The sequence below is a fragment of the Coloeus monedula genome, assembly GCF_965178545.1.
Source record: "Coloeus monedula genome assembly, chromosome: W".
Taxonomy (NCBI): domain Eukaryota; kingdom Metazoa; phylum Chordata; class Aves; order Passeriformes; family Corvidae; genus Coloeus; species Coloeus monedula.
The window spans coordinates 26,318,221-26,335,399 of NC_138821.1; the positions used below are offsets into that span (position 1 = coordinate 26,318,221).

The window sequence follows — 17,179 nt, forward strand, 5'->3', positions numbered from 1 at the left end:
GGAGTTCTGGTGGAAGTCTTGACCAGTGGGTCCACAGGACGCCACAGTGCTGATGGTGTGGTTTTGCAAGCCTTAGACTCCAGTGCGTCCTGACGCGTAGACAATTCAGCAAGCTTCTTCATTAATTCATGCATCATCTCTCGGTGCTTCTCCTCCTCTTGGGGCTGACCCCCGGTAGCCCTGGCTGTCTCTGGCTCTGTGGGCGACAAAGTCGTGGAGGCTGCTTCACAGTCGGACGATGATCTGCTGTCCAGCAGAGGGGGGTGGCGTGCTGCCATTTTCGGCCTGCAGCTAGGACTGCTTGTTTCTCCTCTGCTCGTCTGCGCCCCGCCCCCAGAGTTGGGAGCCTGTACTTCCGCCTTTGTGACCATTTCTCCCTCAGGCGTCTGTGGGGTAACTTGCTTCCTCATCACGTCCAGCAGCTCCCGCAGCTAACGCACAGGTGCTGCTGTTCCCTTCATCGGTCGACCTGCAATCAGCTCGAAGAATCGCGCAACCCTGGACTCCACCCTGGCCTCCGGCAGCCGCTCCGTGAGACCCCCCTCTCTTTCTTTTCCGGGGCTGCCACCCCCCAGGGCTTCTATGGCTGCCACGGCCACCTTCCTCTCTGCTTTCATTTCTGCAAGGGTATTAGTCACAGCTCTCCATGTTAATCCGAGAACTTTTGCTTCTTTACCTTCCTTTCCACCCTCTATTGTGGACAGCCACAGTCTGTTTCCAACTTCCCACCACTCTTCGGTCGAGAACAAAAGCGAAGTGCATTTCAAAAACCCTTGTTCCCGGGTCCATGTATTTAGGGCATAGAGATCTCGATCTTTTATGGTCTTGCCTCTCTTAGAGAGGATACTGGCTAGGAGACGAGTGGCAGCCTCGTATTTCATAGCTTCTTACCTGCGGGGGCCCGCTGGGCTGCGCGAGCTCCAGTCTCCAGCTCCACTCAACTTTTTTGCCGGGACACTCCCGCTCTAGCTCTCCAGGCTTCTCACCATCGTTGCGATAATTCGGAGTCTTGCCGCATTTAAGCGAAACTGCATTTAAGCGAAAACAAGCCGCATCTAAGCGAAACGCATTTAGGCGAAAACAAACTGCATTTAAACGAAAATCACTCCAGTCCCTGCTCAGGTGCCAGGTTTGGGGGGGGCCCGAGTGCTGAAGAGCTAGCCAGAGTAATGACACGAACACTGATACAATTTGATCATCGTTCTCTGCTTTATTGTTTAACTATACAAGCTTATATCTACTTTTGCAAAGATTCACGCCCAGTCCCTTTAGACGGCGTCTAATCTGCGGGGGAGCTGACCAGTGTATAACTTTGCCAAGGACTTTCAGGGCTGCCTGCAGCCGGATGCTTTCCAGGCTTGCTTGCAGCCAGGGGCCAGTTCAGGGGTTTTTCCTCAGACACCCTGGGTTGTCCAATCTTTCCAGGGGTATCATATGCCCCTGTTCCACAATGAATCCCTCTACATGTAGAGACAAAGGGAAAAGACAGCAGCAGCCCTCCCTCCAAGATAGCGTGCTCTTCAGGTGATTGTGTGGTCTGTGAGACAAAAGGGAGATGGCAGACTAACCCCACTCGGTGCACCCTTGCCCCTGGAAAAAAAAAAACTATGAAGGTAGGAGCTTATGAAGCAGTTTAGTGGCAGATGGGAATTGCTGGCATTTGTGGGGGTCAGTGCTACTGCTTGCTACCGCCTGCCACCCGCTGGACTTTGCCGGTGGTGGCGCTGCTCTCTTGGGTCCCCGCTTTCATGGGGGGGAAGAAAATGGACTCTCAGGCACTGATGAATGGCAGCCCAACCCTGGACCAGCTTAGGCTTCGCACTGTTGACAGGTGTTGCAAATTTTACTCTGAAACAGTTTTTGATCATGAAATGCAGCTTCTTGAGTTGCTACTTTTGTGAGTCCAGAAACCTGCCTTAAACAACCCCTTCCAGAGGCCAGAGAGAAACGGAAAATAAACCACAAAAGGGAGCCTCTGCCTTGAGCAAGAGCTACAAGGCGAAAGAGAGAGAGAGCCAAAATGGCAAGAGAGAGGGCTTCCTGCATGGTCCAACTTTTAAAAGCCCTGGGCACCCCCTGTCCTGCCGTTATGTTTCTGGCTGAGCTACAGGGTCTTAAAGAGACAGTAACAAATTTGGGCACAGATACATATGGAATACAATGACATTTTGGGTTACTCAGGACAAAGGAGATCAGATTGGTCGAGCAGGACCTTCCTTTTGTAAATCCATGTTGGCCAGGGCCTGATCCACTGATTGTCCTGCATGTGCCATGTAATGGCACTCAGGATCATCTCTTCCATAACCTTGCCTGGCACCAAAGTAAGGCTGACAGGCCTGTAGTTCCCTGGATCATCCCTCCAACCCTTCTTGTAGATGGGCATTACATTTACTAATTTCTAATTAGCTGGAACTTCTCTGGTTAACCAGGACTGCTGGTATATGATTGAGAGTGGTTTGGCAAGTTCTTTTGCCAGTTTCCTCATTATTCTGGGGTGGATCCCATCTGGGCCCATAGACCTGTGGGTATCTAATTGGCATAGCAGGTCACTAACCATCTCCTCCTGGATTATGGGGGCTTCACTCAGCTCCTGGTCCATACCTTCCAGCTCAGGGAGCTGGTAATCCTGAGGACAATTTGTCTTGATATTAAAGACTGAGGCAAAGAAGGCATTAAATACCTCTGTCTTTTCTTCATACCCAGACACTACACTACCCTCTGCATTCAATAAATGGAGACTCTCCTTGACCCTCCTTTTACTGTGAATGTATTTATAGAAACTTTTTGTTGTCTTTAATTGCAGCAGCCAAATCAAGTTCTAGTTGGGCTTTCGTCCTTCTCATCTTCTCCCTATATATGTCCCTCATGACATCCTTATAGTCCTCCCAAGTTATCTGACCCTCCTTCCAGAGATGATAGATTCTTTTTTTTTTCCCCTAAGTTCCAGCCTAAATTTTCTGTTTGACCAGGCTGGTCTTTCCCTGACAACTTGTCTTTCTACACATGGGGATGACCTGCTCCTGAATATTTAACAATTCCTTTTTAAACCACATCTAGCCTTCCTGGATGCCTTTGCCCTTCAGGACTGACTCCCAAGGGACTCTGTCAATAAATGTCCTAAACAGGCCAAAGTCTGCCCGCCAGAAGTCCAAGGTGGAATTTGGCAGTCTTAGTAGGAACTGTCTGTGCTGAATGCAATACTGTATGTAAGCCAATGAACTTTTTTAATAGCCGACTTTGTTTCATCTATATTACACCTAAGCTTGTCAAATCAGGCTTTCCTTTTACTGTTGTCTTTGAGACCCTCTCTGAACTAGTTCCAAAGGTTTGGTATGTTTCCCTCCCAGCTGTTCTTGAACCTTAGGTGCATCAGGAAGAAGATAACTGATATGAGAGGAAGGATTCTATTCTTTCATCCATCAATTCATTGATCCTTTTCTCAAAGTTAGTATCAGTGGAGTGTAATGGGACAGTGTCTTCACAGGAGCATCACCAGTGATGAACCAGAGCTGAAGTCAATATAGTGGTGGTCTTGCCTTGGTTTCCTGCTCCATATGTTGCTGTGTGAAGTCTTGGATGTAAGATCTTACATAGCAAGATTTTAAAAACAGGAAAACAAACAAAAAAAACCACAAAAAACCCCAACCAAACAACCAAAAACCAATTAGTATGCAAGGTACAGATCTTCAATCTGCAGACTTCAACCTGTTTTCTCAGGCAAATTTTACACAAGCAGCCATGAACAATGTTAATGCATTGGCATTTGCCCATTTGTGAAAAAATGGGATTCTATAAATCTAGTGGTCATTTCTTACTGCTATAACTCTTGTTTGAATAGCTTGGTGTAGCTCTCAAAGCAAATTCTGCACCTCTTTTCTACCCCCCTGACAAAGGTACTAAGTCAAGGTAGTAAGTCCTGTAAATGTTAGGCTGGTATAAAGGTGTTTGTGTCCCTGTGCTAAGTAACTTCTCCAGTTCAAGTGAAAACCTGATCATATTTTTTGTTGCATTTTTCTTGTTCAGTCTTTCAGTGAAAATGTGAGTGAAAACCAATGTCAGGCTCACATCTATAGGGAAGACTTTGCATAAGAATTCTAGAATTTGAAAGCTTTCATCTCCCACTTTAAAACAGATAAATGGGGTACTGTCATGGTTTACTGAAATTATTTTTCATTTCAGTCACAGCTCCAGAACTACAAATGCCTCAGAAAATGTAGGGGTAGACAAATTAGATTAAATGGAAGAAAGGCTTGTGATTATAAGATGCAGGAAAAAAGACAAATGGAGACGATTGCCTTGAACGTGGACTTGGCAAACTTGTTAGTGGCTGTAGATTCTAAAAGATATAAAAGATTTAGTAAAAATGTTAGTGGCTCAGTGCAATATTTTGCAAATAAGCAAGTTAAATGTCCAAGACCATTCTGTAATGATTTCTGTATAATGTGGGCTTTGACTAGCGTGATGCTAACGCAGCGCGTGGTCAGTGGAGAGTTTGCTGCATTATTCCGAAAGTGTCCCGGGCAGGGGATTTGCTCCAGCGGTGCCGTGTAGCACACTAGCAGGCTAACTTCACCCGTGCAGCTGGAGGCATGGAGACACACACACACTCAAGCTGGATAGCTCACGCGTTACCAGAGACAAAAGAGTCAGGAGGGGTCCTCGTATAGCATTCCATGGACAAAGGTTTATTGCAGCTCCGTGAAGGTAACCAGGGACGAAAGACGAGAGAACAATGCAGTGTCCAGGGTTTTATACCCTGGTAGAGCACCAGGGGCCAGTGATCTGAGGGCACAGGGGCAGTACAAAGGTGGGACTAGGGAATGGGAGCCAATGGGGAGAAGGGAAGGGTGAAGTGGGCAACGAGCCAACCAGACCCAATCTGCATAGCACCACAAAGCCTGATGGGAGAGGCTTTTCCTTTCTCACCCTAAGTTAGGGGGTGCTCTTAAACTTCAGAGTTGGCCCACCAATAGGCCTCTGCTGCTTCGGAGTTCTTTGACCCCTCCGCCATCACAGTCGCTGGCTCAGACACCTCAACATCTCCCCCTTCCTTATTTAAAGGAAAAGCCTCTCCTATTGACTTAGATAGGCACTTCTTAAGGCACCCAAACAAACTTAAAACCATAAAAATTGTTAGAATCACCCACAGTCCAGCTTTGACTAAGGATTTCACCCATCCTTCAAGTCCCCATCATCCAAAAAGATTTCCGAGCCAATCCGCGTCTCCTTCTATCTTTAGTTCTTTAATTTGGTCCTTCATTTTCTGTATCGTCACGTGGATGCTCTGGCTATGAGATGACAGGTTAAAACAACACAGACCTTCAAATTCCTCACAGCCATGTCCATGGCCCAATAAAAGAAAATAAATTGCTGCTCTGTTTTGCAGTGTTGCGTGCCTGGTGGTTTCTTCATCCTCAAGTAGTTGAGAGAGGGCACTCAATGTTAAGTTAGCATGCTTTCCGAGCCAGCACTCAAGGTGAGTAATTTGGCCCAGGGCCTTTGCTGCTGCTACCCAAGGCAGGAAAAGTGATGCAGCGACTCTTTTAGACGTTGACTAATTAACAATTTTGCTATCACAATTTGAGTCTAATTGCTGTATTCCTCTCTTTTGGCGGGCCAATTGAGTATGGTTTTCCCAATACAAAATTTGGGTTTTGTTGGGTGTTAGTACAGAAAGCCTGCCGAGAGTGCACAGTCCCCCCCGGAACCGGGATGGGATTCCGGACCACGCCCGATTCCCGCAAATCAGGAACATACCTGTAGGAAGTACTTTGGGATACATGGGTGACTCAGCTGGGATAAGGTGCTCGTCTCGGCACCACTTGTTGGTGGAATAAATTTTTTCAAGAGGTGTCATGTCTTTAATATAACTCAATTTCTGGTGTTCTGACCAGGATAACGCCACTCCATTCAGGCTGAAGAAAAACCTGAGGCAGTGGGTAGCCTGGGAGGACCCCAGTAGTCTCAATTTCTGGGGTTCATCTGGTGCTGTAGCCAGCACGTTCATCTACAACATGATGCTATTTGCATTTCAGGTTTTATTTGCCATTTTTCTAGTGCTACCACTTCAGGTAAAGAGGAGGCTGTCAACTGAACTCAGTGCCTTTTAAGCTCCTTTACAGTTCTGCTTTGAGACTAAAGAAGAAGAAAATGGAACTGCAGTTATGTATGAATTGGGATGATATTTAGCAACTTCTGTATAGAGTTTCTGGTACTTCATATGTAAATATCTTTGAAGTGGTTCTGATGATGTGCCATTCACAAAATTGGGAATTGTGTGGAAGAACAGTAATTGGCATGGCCCAGTGCTGGGGAACATCCTAGCTGCTTTCTAACATAAATGATCATGTTCCAGAGCATGGGAATGTTTCCAGACAAGACTTAAATTATGAGTACAGATGTTAATCCTTGATTCTCCTAAATTCTTTATGGAATAAGGCATAGAAAGGACTCTTCACAAGGAGTTTTGGATGCTTCAGAAAGGTAGATTTAGGAAAGAATGCCTCCTATTTATTTTGGGACAGTAATTCTGTACTCCTGTTTCCCTTTCAGAGGGTTTTAGTGGTTGTTTATAGTGGTTGTTTAAACATCTTTCAGAATGCAGTCACCTTTCCAGCACCACCTTTCTGGGATGAATAGATATGTCTGCCCTCTGTCAGGCTATTGCTTGCGTATGAATGAACATATTGTGGTCTGTCATGGAAGTGCTGTGCATGAAGTATGCTTTTTAGGGTTGTGAGGAATTTCATTCTGATTTAGTGTGTATGTGTGTGAATATTAAGAGGCCTTGTTTACTGTTTGGGTGATGTAGTGGGGGGGGACAGTCTTGCATCTCAGGCAATGGATCTTGTATGTGAGCAGGAGAGTGGAGAGACCACTTTATTTCCTCAGATGTTTCTTCCAGTGAACAGTAAAAGCTATTTTGAGCTGACTTTATTGATCGTATGGGTTGATTTCCTGCAGACTCTCTGTGTTTGATTGTGGATTATTGGAGTTGAGTATAGTCATTGTCATAGGTTAGCAAGCATAGTCCCGGAAGGGATGTCCTTGCTAAGGGGTGCTTACAGCTTCCTCTGGGAACTGATAGAACCTATCAGCTGGCCAGTTTGAATATGGACAATTCTTTAAGCCACTTAAAGTTGTGACCGCCTCTGTGATCCACACTTAAGAATAGACAAACTCCCCCCCCCAAGCTCTCTCTCATTTCCAGCGCTGGGACAGGTGGCTGCGGGCCCCGTGTGGGGGCCAGCGGGCCCGGCCAGGCCCTGCTTGGGCCAGGCCGGGCCGGGCCACGGCCATCCTGGAGTCGGTGGACCTGTTCCAGCCGTGGAACCCCCCCACTGCCTTGCCATGGGCAGCCGGAGCGGCTCGGCTCTCCCCCCTCTCCACTTCGATAAGAAAAAATCAACATTCCAGCTGCAAAGCTGCAAGGCCGAGGTGAGATTAACCCGTTTATTGCTGTGAAGAGTTGAAAACCTGAGGGAAGAGAGAGAGGAGATGCTTAAAGCTGAAATTCTGTTGTGAAGCTATGATATATCAGAGTATCCCGTTGTAATTTCATGAAGATATGGGGGGTGGAGTGTTCAACTCGTAAGCAAAAGCACCTGCACTGAGATAGGCAGATGCTGACGCAGCTGTAATTTCATGAGAAGTTTGGACAGGGAGAGATGGAAGCGATGAGGACTTTTGCTCCAAACGGGAAAGGAGAAAACCTCAGTCCCTAGAAATGGACCAGATGAGGACTTTTGCTCCAAATGGGAAAGGAGAAAACCTCAGTTCCTAGAGATGCTCCCAGAGATAGTCCTAACGATGAAGATGAGGAAGACCCTTTGCTCCCAGGGAAGGAGAAGGGCCTCTGTTTTTTTGTTTCTGAACGGCTCAACCTTAAAATTGTACCCCAAAAAACTTCAAGAGTGGACCCTCGAAAGCAGTTGCAGGAAAAGCTGCAAGTCGGGGGAAGGGACTCACATCGCGAGCAGAGAGACCTCTTCCTAAATGGACTGAACAATATTTGGAAGTGGGTGGCTGTCTCGTTGTGATAATGTTTTCATAGCACGAGTAAGAAGAGACTTCTCTTTCTAAATGGACTGAACAAGGTTATTATGGAAGTGGTAAACAGACTGAACATCTTAAGGGTTGTCTTTTTACATTGTCAGTGGGAGAAGGGAGGAAGGTGGGGGGAGGAGGAGTGTTCTGAAGGTGGTATAATTTTTTTTTTTCCCTTCTTTTAGGTCTGCTAATAAACTTCTTTATATTCTTTCAAGTTTGGTGCCTGCTTTGCGTTTCTCCTAATTCTTATCTCACAGAAGATAAACAGTAATGAGTATTTTAGACCAAACCACTACAGTCATAGTGTAGATGAACCAGTAAAAAATTTCTATTAATCCTAACTCTAAGCAGACATACATCCTGGGAGATAGCATATCATGTAAGCTGCTGAATATTAGAGCAGTTTTGCTCTAACTGTTCACTTTTTCTGTACCTCCTGGCCTGCCTTCCCTCAATGGTCTCCTGAGCTTCATTGCAACCTTTGACTCTGTTGCAGTCACTTCAGGATGCCGTTTGTCTTTCTGTAGGTTATGAAATAAGCTGTCAGCTTTGATAGTTTGAATATTTATAGAGGGAAGAGGTTAGCAATATAAAATATTGTTCCTATTCATCATGCTTTGTCAGGAGCTGTGAAATTTTACTTTTACATGTGCTGTCTTAAGTCTTGTGCAGCAAATGTGTGGCATGCCATGCTTACACCAGTGATGCACCCCACAATTTTGGGAATGTGTAATCTGTAACAGTGTCAGCTTTGGAGCACTGCTTTGTATAAAGGATCCACTGCTCAAAGGTAATGAGATGACTGTGTCAATTAATATGCAGCAGACTTTGTGTCTGCTCATTGTTCTTCTAATTTAATGTATGTGATGGTCTGTCTTACAAGCAGTAGTGGTGAATATTTAAGGACACAGTACAGTGTTGGAATGCTCCCTGGCATCCCACAGGCTCCCTATGTGTCTTCAGGGCAACTATTTTAATCCTTATGCAGCTTCTGGCAGTCTACCATCCTAGAGACATCTTAGGAATGTATAAAAGAGAGGCTTTAGGCTCTGCTGATACAGTGATGCTCAGGATCCCTCTTTGCCCACTCTTTCTAGAGATCTGTGATGCTGCCTGTGTCTGAGATAGATGTAACTTGTTCAGGAGAGTTGGCTCTTTTGAAGAGCTGGATCTAAATCAGAGAATGGGCCTTCTCGTCTGACACTGCTGCTCTCTACTAGACAAAAAGTTCTCTAGTACAAGATTTTACTTTACTTGTGTCCGTAATCAGTAAAATGTCAAAGGCCATATTTTATGTAACAATTTTATTTGTGATAAATGCAGGCTGCTGTCCGCAATTATAGTCTTATTCCTCCTTTGTAGTGCTCATGTAGCTCTACAGTGAATAGAAGTGATCTAGATGAAAAGTAACTCTCAAAACTTAAATTTTCTGCCATGTATGTTCTGTGATCAGATAGCCAGTTTATTAATTTGGGTTGCTGATCAATTGCATGAACATTTCAGCCTCCCTGGAATGGCACTAAAAATGAGGTGTTTGGGACAGGCAAGAAGGGGACAAGAACCATTAATTCCCTTCATCAGTAGCCCACACTTATGTTTATGTCTTCTTGTTTCATAACACTAATGAATTTTCCCTGCGTAGGGAGGAGAAATAAAAATACCTACTTCACTTCCCTTAAGCACTCAATCCAAACTCGTGACTGTATCATCTAAGTTTAGTAGTTTAAATTGCAACACCTATATTTAAAACCAGGAGTTTGGTGAACTTGGATTCTTTTCTTTCTGTTGCAACTTTTCAGAGGCTATTCATTTTAAAGGGACTGTAGCAGACAGTCAAACTTCAGGCTCTGTATTTAGGAAGTGGAGATGTAAGTTGCTTGTGAACCAAATTCTCATAATTTCTGAGGTGCGAAGTCTAGTTGTATGTCACATATAAAAAATAAACTGTCCGTTTTTAGTGGTCACAGAGTAAGTCAGTGATAGAGCTGAGCTGGATTTATGCTTCTGAGTCTGCTTTCTGTTTACAATCCCATGCTGTTTTCTTGCTTTGTGTAAATCTGATGCTGCTTTTAGTTTGTGCCTATGACTGAAGGCTCCTTTTTCTTTACTGTTGTGATCTTGTCCTTGAACCAGTTTGGTAAAAAATTAGTTGTCTCTCTTTTCTTCCTCCTTGATTTAGCAATTAAAGGTTTGTTATCCTGTAGTTGAATCCTAAAATACTATACTGTAAAACTGTGTTAAACATTCTGTGTTTTGTATACCATAGAAAAGAATATTTAGTTCTTTAATCAAGGAGAGTACAGAAAACAGTGAGAAGTATTAGCTACAATGTGCTTTTCTTTAAAGTCTGAATTTTCCTCTTTTGGGGAAAGCAGCAAATTAGTATGTGCATGAAGAATGAGATTAATGCTTAAGTGGTGGTACATGAAAGTTAGATTGTGATGTTCAGTTTCAGACATACATGGCATTTTTTTTGAAGTCTTAGGGAAGCTTATGTTTAAAAACAAACAAAAAAACCCCAAGAAACAAACCCAGAAACTACCCTTTAAAACTGATTTTTTTAAGAGCTAGGCTGAAGAAGTTTTGCCTGTTTTAAGTAACTTTACAACTGTATTGACTACTTAAAAGCAGAGAACTTGTTTAACTTTTAAAAACATTTATCATTTACCTTGAATCACTTGTTCCATTTTGATAGCCTCCTTCATATAGAAAATATAGCATGAGATGTCAGTCTAAATACAAGTCTAACAATGCTCTATCTTCTATGTGAAAGGAAGTATCCTGTACGTTTTTCCATGTTTGACACCATAGTGTTTTGAATAACCATGTTCCATATTCATATCAATTTTTTGTTTTTGTTTTCAATTTATTATGCACAGCACTTGTTCTGAAATTTGGGGACTGAGTACACCAAACACGATAGATCAGTGGGATACAACAGGCCTTTACAGCTTCTCTGAACAAACCAGGTGAATATTCTGCCCTCTTGCATCATAGAAATCTTGTGGGAGGGCTTGGCTTTGGAGGGTCTGTAATGGGATGCTTTAGCTGTAAAATAGAATAAATGCTTCCTAGGCCTCTCATGGTACAGCATTTTAAAATATTTGCTTGCCAGTGTAGAAATTCAAGTGTTATAAGCTGATGTTTTGAGAAATTAAACTCTAATTCTGCAATATTGATTTTTCATGACAGTGCTATTGAAAGAATGGGAAGACTTGTTAAATGCAAGTTCTAATATGATTTGGTATTTATATTGACAAAGTTGGGAAGCTTGATTCTTTAGACCTAATCTTACAAAGTACTTAAACTGCTTTGTATGTCACAAGCTTTCAGTTAAATCTTGCTAATTGGCTCAGATATGAGCTACTAAAGAATTGTTTGTCAATTCTTCAGTAGTTAATGGCAGGCAAATTCTAAACAGGGTCTTTATTTTTTCATGTTACATTACTTGATTTGTGTATTGAGGTTTGTCTCCCATCCCATAACAATCATAAACATCTGCATTTGTGTAAGCATATGCAGTCTGTCTTAAAACTAGCAAAACGATTTCAGCTGGTAGTAAGGCAGACAAAGTCAAGAAGATAAACTTTACAGTCCTTAAAAGATGTGCATTCATGCCTTTTGCATTACAGTTATACTGCCATGTGGATCACTTGGGCAGCTGACTGCTTATAGGCTTATTTGTAGTCCTGTGGGAATTCTTAAACTTAAAGCCATAAAGCATCTATACCACAGCAAAGCTTTGAGGTTTAGTAGCAGAAGGGACCATCAAGTGTGTGATTTTATTATTTTTTTTAACAACTCTCTTCTGCATTTAAAAAATATATGAAGCAATCATCCTAAACACTTGGTTGGAGGTAAAGTGGCTTTTAATAAATTCTAAATTCACTGGCAATGATTTGAGCAACTCAAATATAAGTTAAGAGACTACTGATATGATCATTTTTATCACATTTGAAGCCTTTCAACAAGAATATAAATGTCACTAGCAGTATCAATCCACTGAATTCTGAGAATGAATAAACTCTCCATCCTATGGGTGTACACTCTTGCTTGAGTGACTAAGAGCATGCGGTCTGTAAAAACTTTTTAACATCTTTCCCCTCCAGATCTCTCGATGGCCGTCTACAGGTATCTCATCGTAAAGGATTGCCACATGTTATGTACTGTCGTTTGTGGCGCTGGCCAGATCTTCACAGTCACCATGAACTTAAAGCAATTGAAAACTGTGAATATGCTTTTAATCTTAAAAAGGATGAAGTATGTGTAAACCCTTACCACTACCAGAGAGTGGAGACACCAGGTAGGAAGACTACTTCTGACTTTGTATAGCATCTGTACATACTCGATCAGCATAATGTTATAAGTGAAAAAAGAGAAAGATTATGCTTTCTCTTGCCAAAAGTACAAGATTCTTAGAGATACAGCTTTTGAGAAAACCACCCCTGATAGTTTTTAATAGTAAAGTTACTGAAAAATCTTTATGAATGTGGAGATACCTTTACCCCAATAAACATTTCCAGGACTGCTAGCAGTTTCCACATGGCTAAATACGACCCAGACTGAAAAGGAGAACAGATATGATTCACCTTTGCTAATGTGGAATAGTCTTACTCAAGAGGCACTTCAGGAATCTGCTTCTACCACTAGCAGTACAATCGTAATACCAGCAGTACTGAGATTCAGAAAATTTCAAAACATCTGAAGAAATTGTTAGATGGTTTAGATATATATTTTTTCCTTTTAGCTCACAGAAGCGTGTATTTTGAGGGTCTTACTAATGCTTTGAATTTTGCTTTTCCAGTCTTGCCTCCTGTACTAGTGCCACGGCACACTGAGATTCTAACAGAACTGCCGCCTCTCGATGACTATACCCATTCCATTCCTGAAAACACTAACTTTCCAGCTGGAATTGAACCACAGAGCAATTACATACCAGGTATTTTCTTAACTTTTGCTGTAAACAGTACGTTTAACATTGTGTTGCTGAAACAAAGATGGTAATTTTATGCTCCTAAGTGATCAAATTAATTGTAAGATGTGCCAATAAGTTAGATCTAGTTGATTTTGTGTATTAATTCCAATAGAAATACCTGAACATTGCAGTTTGCAGAACACGATCCTGTGTGAAACTATATTGCTTACTTGGTTTCAGTATCTTATTTAAGATTCAGAATGCTAATGAGTGAAAAATAGACCTTTGTCTTATGCTTTCAATCTGTTTTACAAGCATATAGGGGTTGCCAAGTGCTGCATATTGGAGATTGAACAGCAGTTTACTACTCAATCTCACCACGTAGTTTGTGGAGAAAACTTTAAGTTGCAAATCAGTGACTTAGTGTTTTGATCTGTAGTTCACAATCGATCAAGGTCTGCTTTGGGTATTTGTTAATATTGTGTGCACAGTTTTGTCTCTTTAGTATGAGAGAACAACCTAACAATATTGAAATCAAAGAATTTCTTCTTCCCGTTCTTTGCCCCTTCCCTACCCCAAGACTAACCTGCTACAGTGCACCCAAAAGCTGGTACTATTACTGAAATATAAAATCAGTGAACTTTGTTTCCTGCCCCAACTTTGTGTTTCCTATCCCTTCAGGAAGTTGCCTGGAGTGTAAAACCAAGTAAAGCTGAAATTTTCTCATAAATGTTTGTGCTGGTTTGGACAAATTTGGAGGAAAATATCTTCTGATAGAAGGCAGGTTACAACCACTCCTCCCCCACCAGGTTCAAAAAAGAAAAAAATTTTCCTCTGAGAAAAGTGAAAGAGATAAAAAAACTATTTATTTAACAAACACACAGGGAAAGGACAATAATGCTAAATAATAAGACCTCTCACTTTGGACAGAAACCTGGGAAGATTTCAGAGTCCTTCTGTAGGTGTGGTCTCTCTCCTCCTCCTCAGAGCTATGTCGGTGTGGGCCCACCTCTGCGGCCTCGGTGGAAAATTCTCCCAATGTGTTCTGGTCTTGAAACAGTCCAGAAGAGAAGAAAGGAAAAACCGAAGTGTCAGGAAAACAAAGTTCAACTCTTCATCTCCCTCCAGAGAAAAGGAGCTGAAAGCTGGCTGAAAAACAAGCAAGCTGCTTCCTTCACTCTTGCTACTGCAGCAGGAGAATGCAGAGCAGTGTGTATCTGTGTCCTTGAACAACTGCTTTGAAAAGTTCGCTCGGTGTTTTCCTCTTCCCCCTCTCAGGCTCAGTTTAAAGGCACAGAAAGGCACAAAATTAATTTCTGGGCATAGAGCAGTGATATGGGATACACATCATAAAGTCACCCCAAGACATTCCACCCCTCATCCCATATGGTAGACTCAATGCCCCAACTAATATATTCTAACTCTACACACACACATTAATACATACACATATATATACATATATACAGCTGTATACAAACAGTGACAGTGACACTCAGCAAGCAGTGGTATACAGGCATTTCACATTACGTGTGGTTTTCACCCAACAATCAAATCTCCCTCTGGTATACAACGTGTTGTTCCATCTTTCTGCATCACCCACCATGTGCAACCAGGTCCCTGAGCAAAGACAACCCCATGGATGGGTTTGTCTGTACTCGAGGCAGAATTAACCCAAACAGTCTTTCCTAACAGACCTCTGGCATGCACTACTGGGACCTTATCTCCATCTAGTGTGTGAAGGGGTTCAGATTGGGCTGGACCCACTCGATTGGTGGAACCTCGGGTGTTAACTAACCAGGTGGCCTTTGCTAGATGCTGTTCCCAATTTTTGAAAGTTCCCCCACCTAGTGCCTTCAAGGTGGTTTTCAACAATCCATTGCACCATTCCACTTTGCCTGCAGCTGGTGCATGGTAAGGGATATGGCACACCCACTCAATGCCATGTTCCCTAGCCCAGGTGTTGATAAGGCTATTCTTAAAATGAGTCCCATTGTCAGACTCAATTCTCTCAGGGGTGCCATGCCTCCAAAGGACTTGCTTTTCAAGACCCAAGATGGTGTTCCGGGCTGTAGTGTGAGGCACAGGGTAGGTCTCCAGCCATCCAGTGGTGGCTTCTGCCACTGTGAGCACATAGCGCTTGTCTTGGCGTGTTTGAGGCAGTGTGATGTAATCAATCTGCCAGGCCTCTCCATACTTGTATTTGGACCACCACCCACCATACTGATGCCTTTCCGTGCTGGGTCCTAAAGTCCTGGTCACAGATTGTTGCTCCGGCCCCTCTGTAATTTGCCGGCAAAGAGAGGGGCAAAGCAAGATGTGTTCCAACCCAAGACTGCGAGTTTCAAGGTCTTTAGTGTCCCTTCGTGGTCGCCAGCAACTGATGCCTTTTCCTGGTCTTAAAATCAAGAGTCATACACGGTTAGAAGGGGAAAAGGGATTTTACCTTGGTATTTATTTTAAGGATCCTTAGGTGCACGTCCAGGTCATATGCATCAAGATGCACCCTGCCGAGTATGCCCTCAAAGATCGGGTATAGCATTATAGGTTTTACTAATTAGCATATCTATCAAAGATTCCCCAATGAGAGGCTCAAGTGAGCCCCCCTCCCCAAGGAACCTTCCCCTGGATGGTTCTATCTTGGTTTACAGAATGTGTTCTGGAGAGGACCTTGGGGTCTGGGGCACACTGATCCCTAGCTACGAAGCTTCTAAAATGTTTAGTCTCCTAGCTGAACAAACAAGTCCAAGAATGTAGGGAAAAAGCACTAGGAATATAGAGGTTGTAAAAAGGTATAATAGGGGTATAAAAGAAAAGGCAAAAAATCTTCATGGCATCAATACCACAGGGGTTTCACTTGCTTGGCCTGCTTGATTGCAGCGCACGTCTCAATCATGGATAACCTGGGAGATACTGTCCATGGTTAGATCCACCCCTCGATCTTGTGCAAACCTATAGGTGGCATCTCTGCATTGCTGACCTGAGGCATCATGGGCCCATTGAGCTAGGAACAACTGTCCCTTGTGTTTCCAATCTAAGTCTATCTGTGACACTTCTATCTTTGCAGCCTGATCTATGTATTTGTTGTTTTGGTGTTCCTCATTAACCCTACTCTTGGGAACATGGGCATCTACATGGCGGACTTTCACAACTAGCTTTTTCACCCCTGCAGTGACGTCTTTCCACTCTTCAGCAGCCCAGATTGGTTTTCCCCTACGCTGCCAATTCGCTTTTTCCCACTTTTCTAACCATCCCCACAGAGCATTGGCTACCATCCATGAATCAGTGTAGATGTATAGCTTTGGCCACTTCTCTCTTTCAGCAATGTCCAGGGCCAGCTGGATGGCTTTCAGTTCGTCAAGTTGGCTCGATCCACCTTCTCCTTCAGTAGCTTCTGCAACCCGTTGTGTGGGACTCCATATGGCTGCTTTCCACTTTCGTTTCATCCCTACAATTTGACAAGAACCGTCGGTGAAAAAAGCGTAGCGTGTGTCTTCTGATGGCGGTTGTACAGTGGAGTTTCTTCAGCACGTCACTAGTTCTTGTTCTTCTTCATCAGTGAGACCAAAGTTTTCACCTTCAGGCCAATTTGTGATTATTTCCAAGATCCCAGGGCGATTCAGTTTTCCGATACGGGTGCGCTGTGTGATGACAGCAATCCATTTGCTCCATGTGGCATTGGTGGCATGGTGGGTAGAGGGAACCTCTGAACATCCACCCCAGCACCAGTAGTCGAGGTGCCAGGAGGAGTTGTGCTTCAGTGCCGATTACCTCTAAGGCGGCTTGGATTCCTTCATAAGCGGCCAAGATTTCCTTCTCTGTTGGAGTGTAGTTGGCTTCAGACCCTCTGTAGCTTCGACTCCAGAATCCCAGTGGTCGGTCTCGAGTCTCACCAGGCACCTTCTGCCAAAGGCTCCAGGACAGACCATTGTTCCCAGCTGCAGAGTAGAGCACATTCTTCACTTCTGGTCCTGTCCTGACTGGGCCAAGGGCTACTGCATGAGCAATCTCCTGCTTGATCTGGGAAAGGCTTGTTGCTGATCAAGGCCCCAATGGAAATCGTTCTTTTTGCGGGCAACCAGGTAGAGAGGACTCACAATCTGGCTGTACTCAGGAATATGCATTCTCCAAAAACCTATGGCACCTAGGAAAACTTGCGTCTCCTTCTTGTTGGTTGGTGGAGACATTGCTGTGATCTTATTGATGACCTCAGTG

General features: G+C 43.5%; 1 protein-coding gene across 5 annotated transcripts in view; it reads left to right on the forward strand.

The window, feature by feature from the left end:
* Positions 1-17,179, forward strand: part of LOC309584611 (mothers against decapentaplegic homolog 2-like) — a 104,713-nt gene that overhangs the window by 66,599 nt on the left and 20,935 nt on the right. For all 5 annotated transcript variants that reach the window (XM_082300726.1, XM_082300729.1, XM_082300727.1 and 2 more), the window contains exons 3-5: positions 10,929-11,018; positions 12,159-12,352; positions 12,854-12,988. In XM_082300726.1, coding sequence (XP_082156852.1) covers positions 10,929-11,018; positions 12,159-12,352; positions 12,854-12,988 — 419 coding nt within the window. The remainder of the gene's footprint in view (positions 1-10,928; positions 11,019-12,158; positions 12,353-12,853; positions 12,989-17,179) is intronic.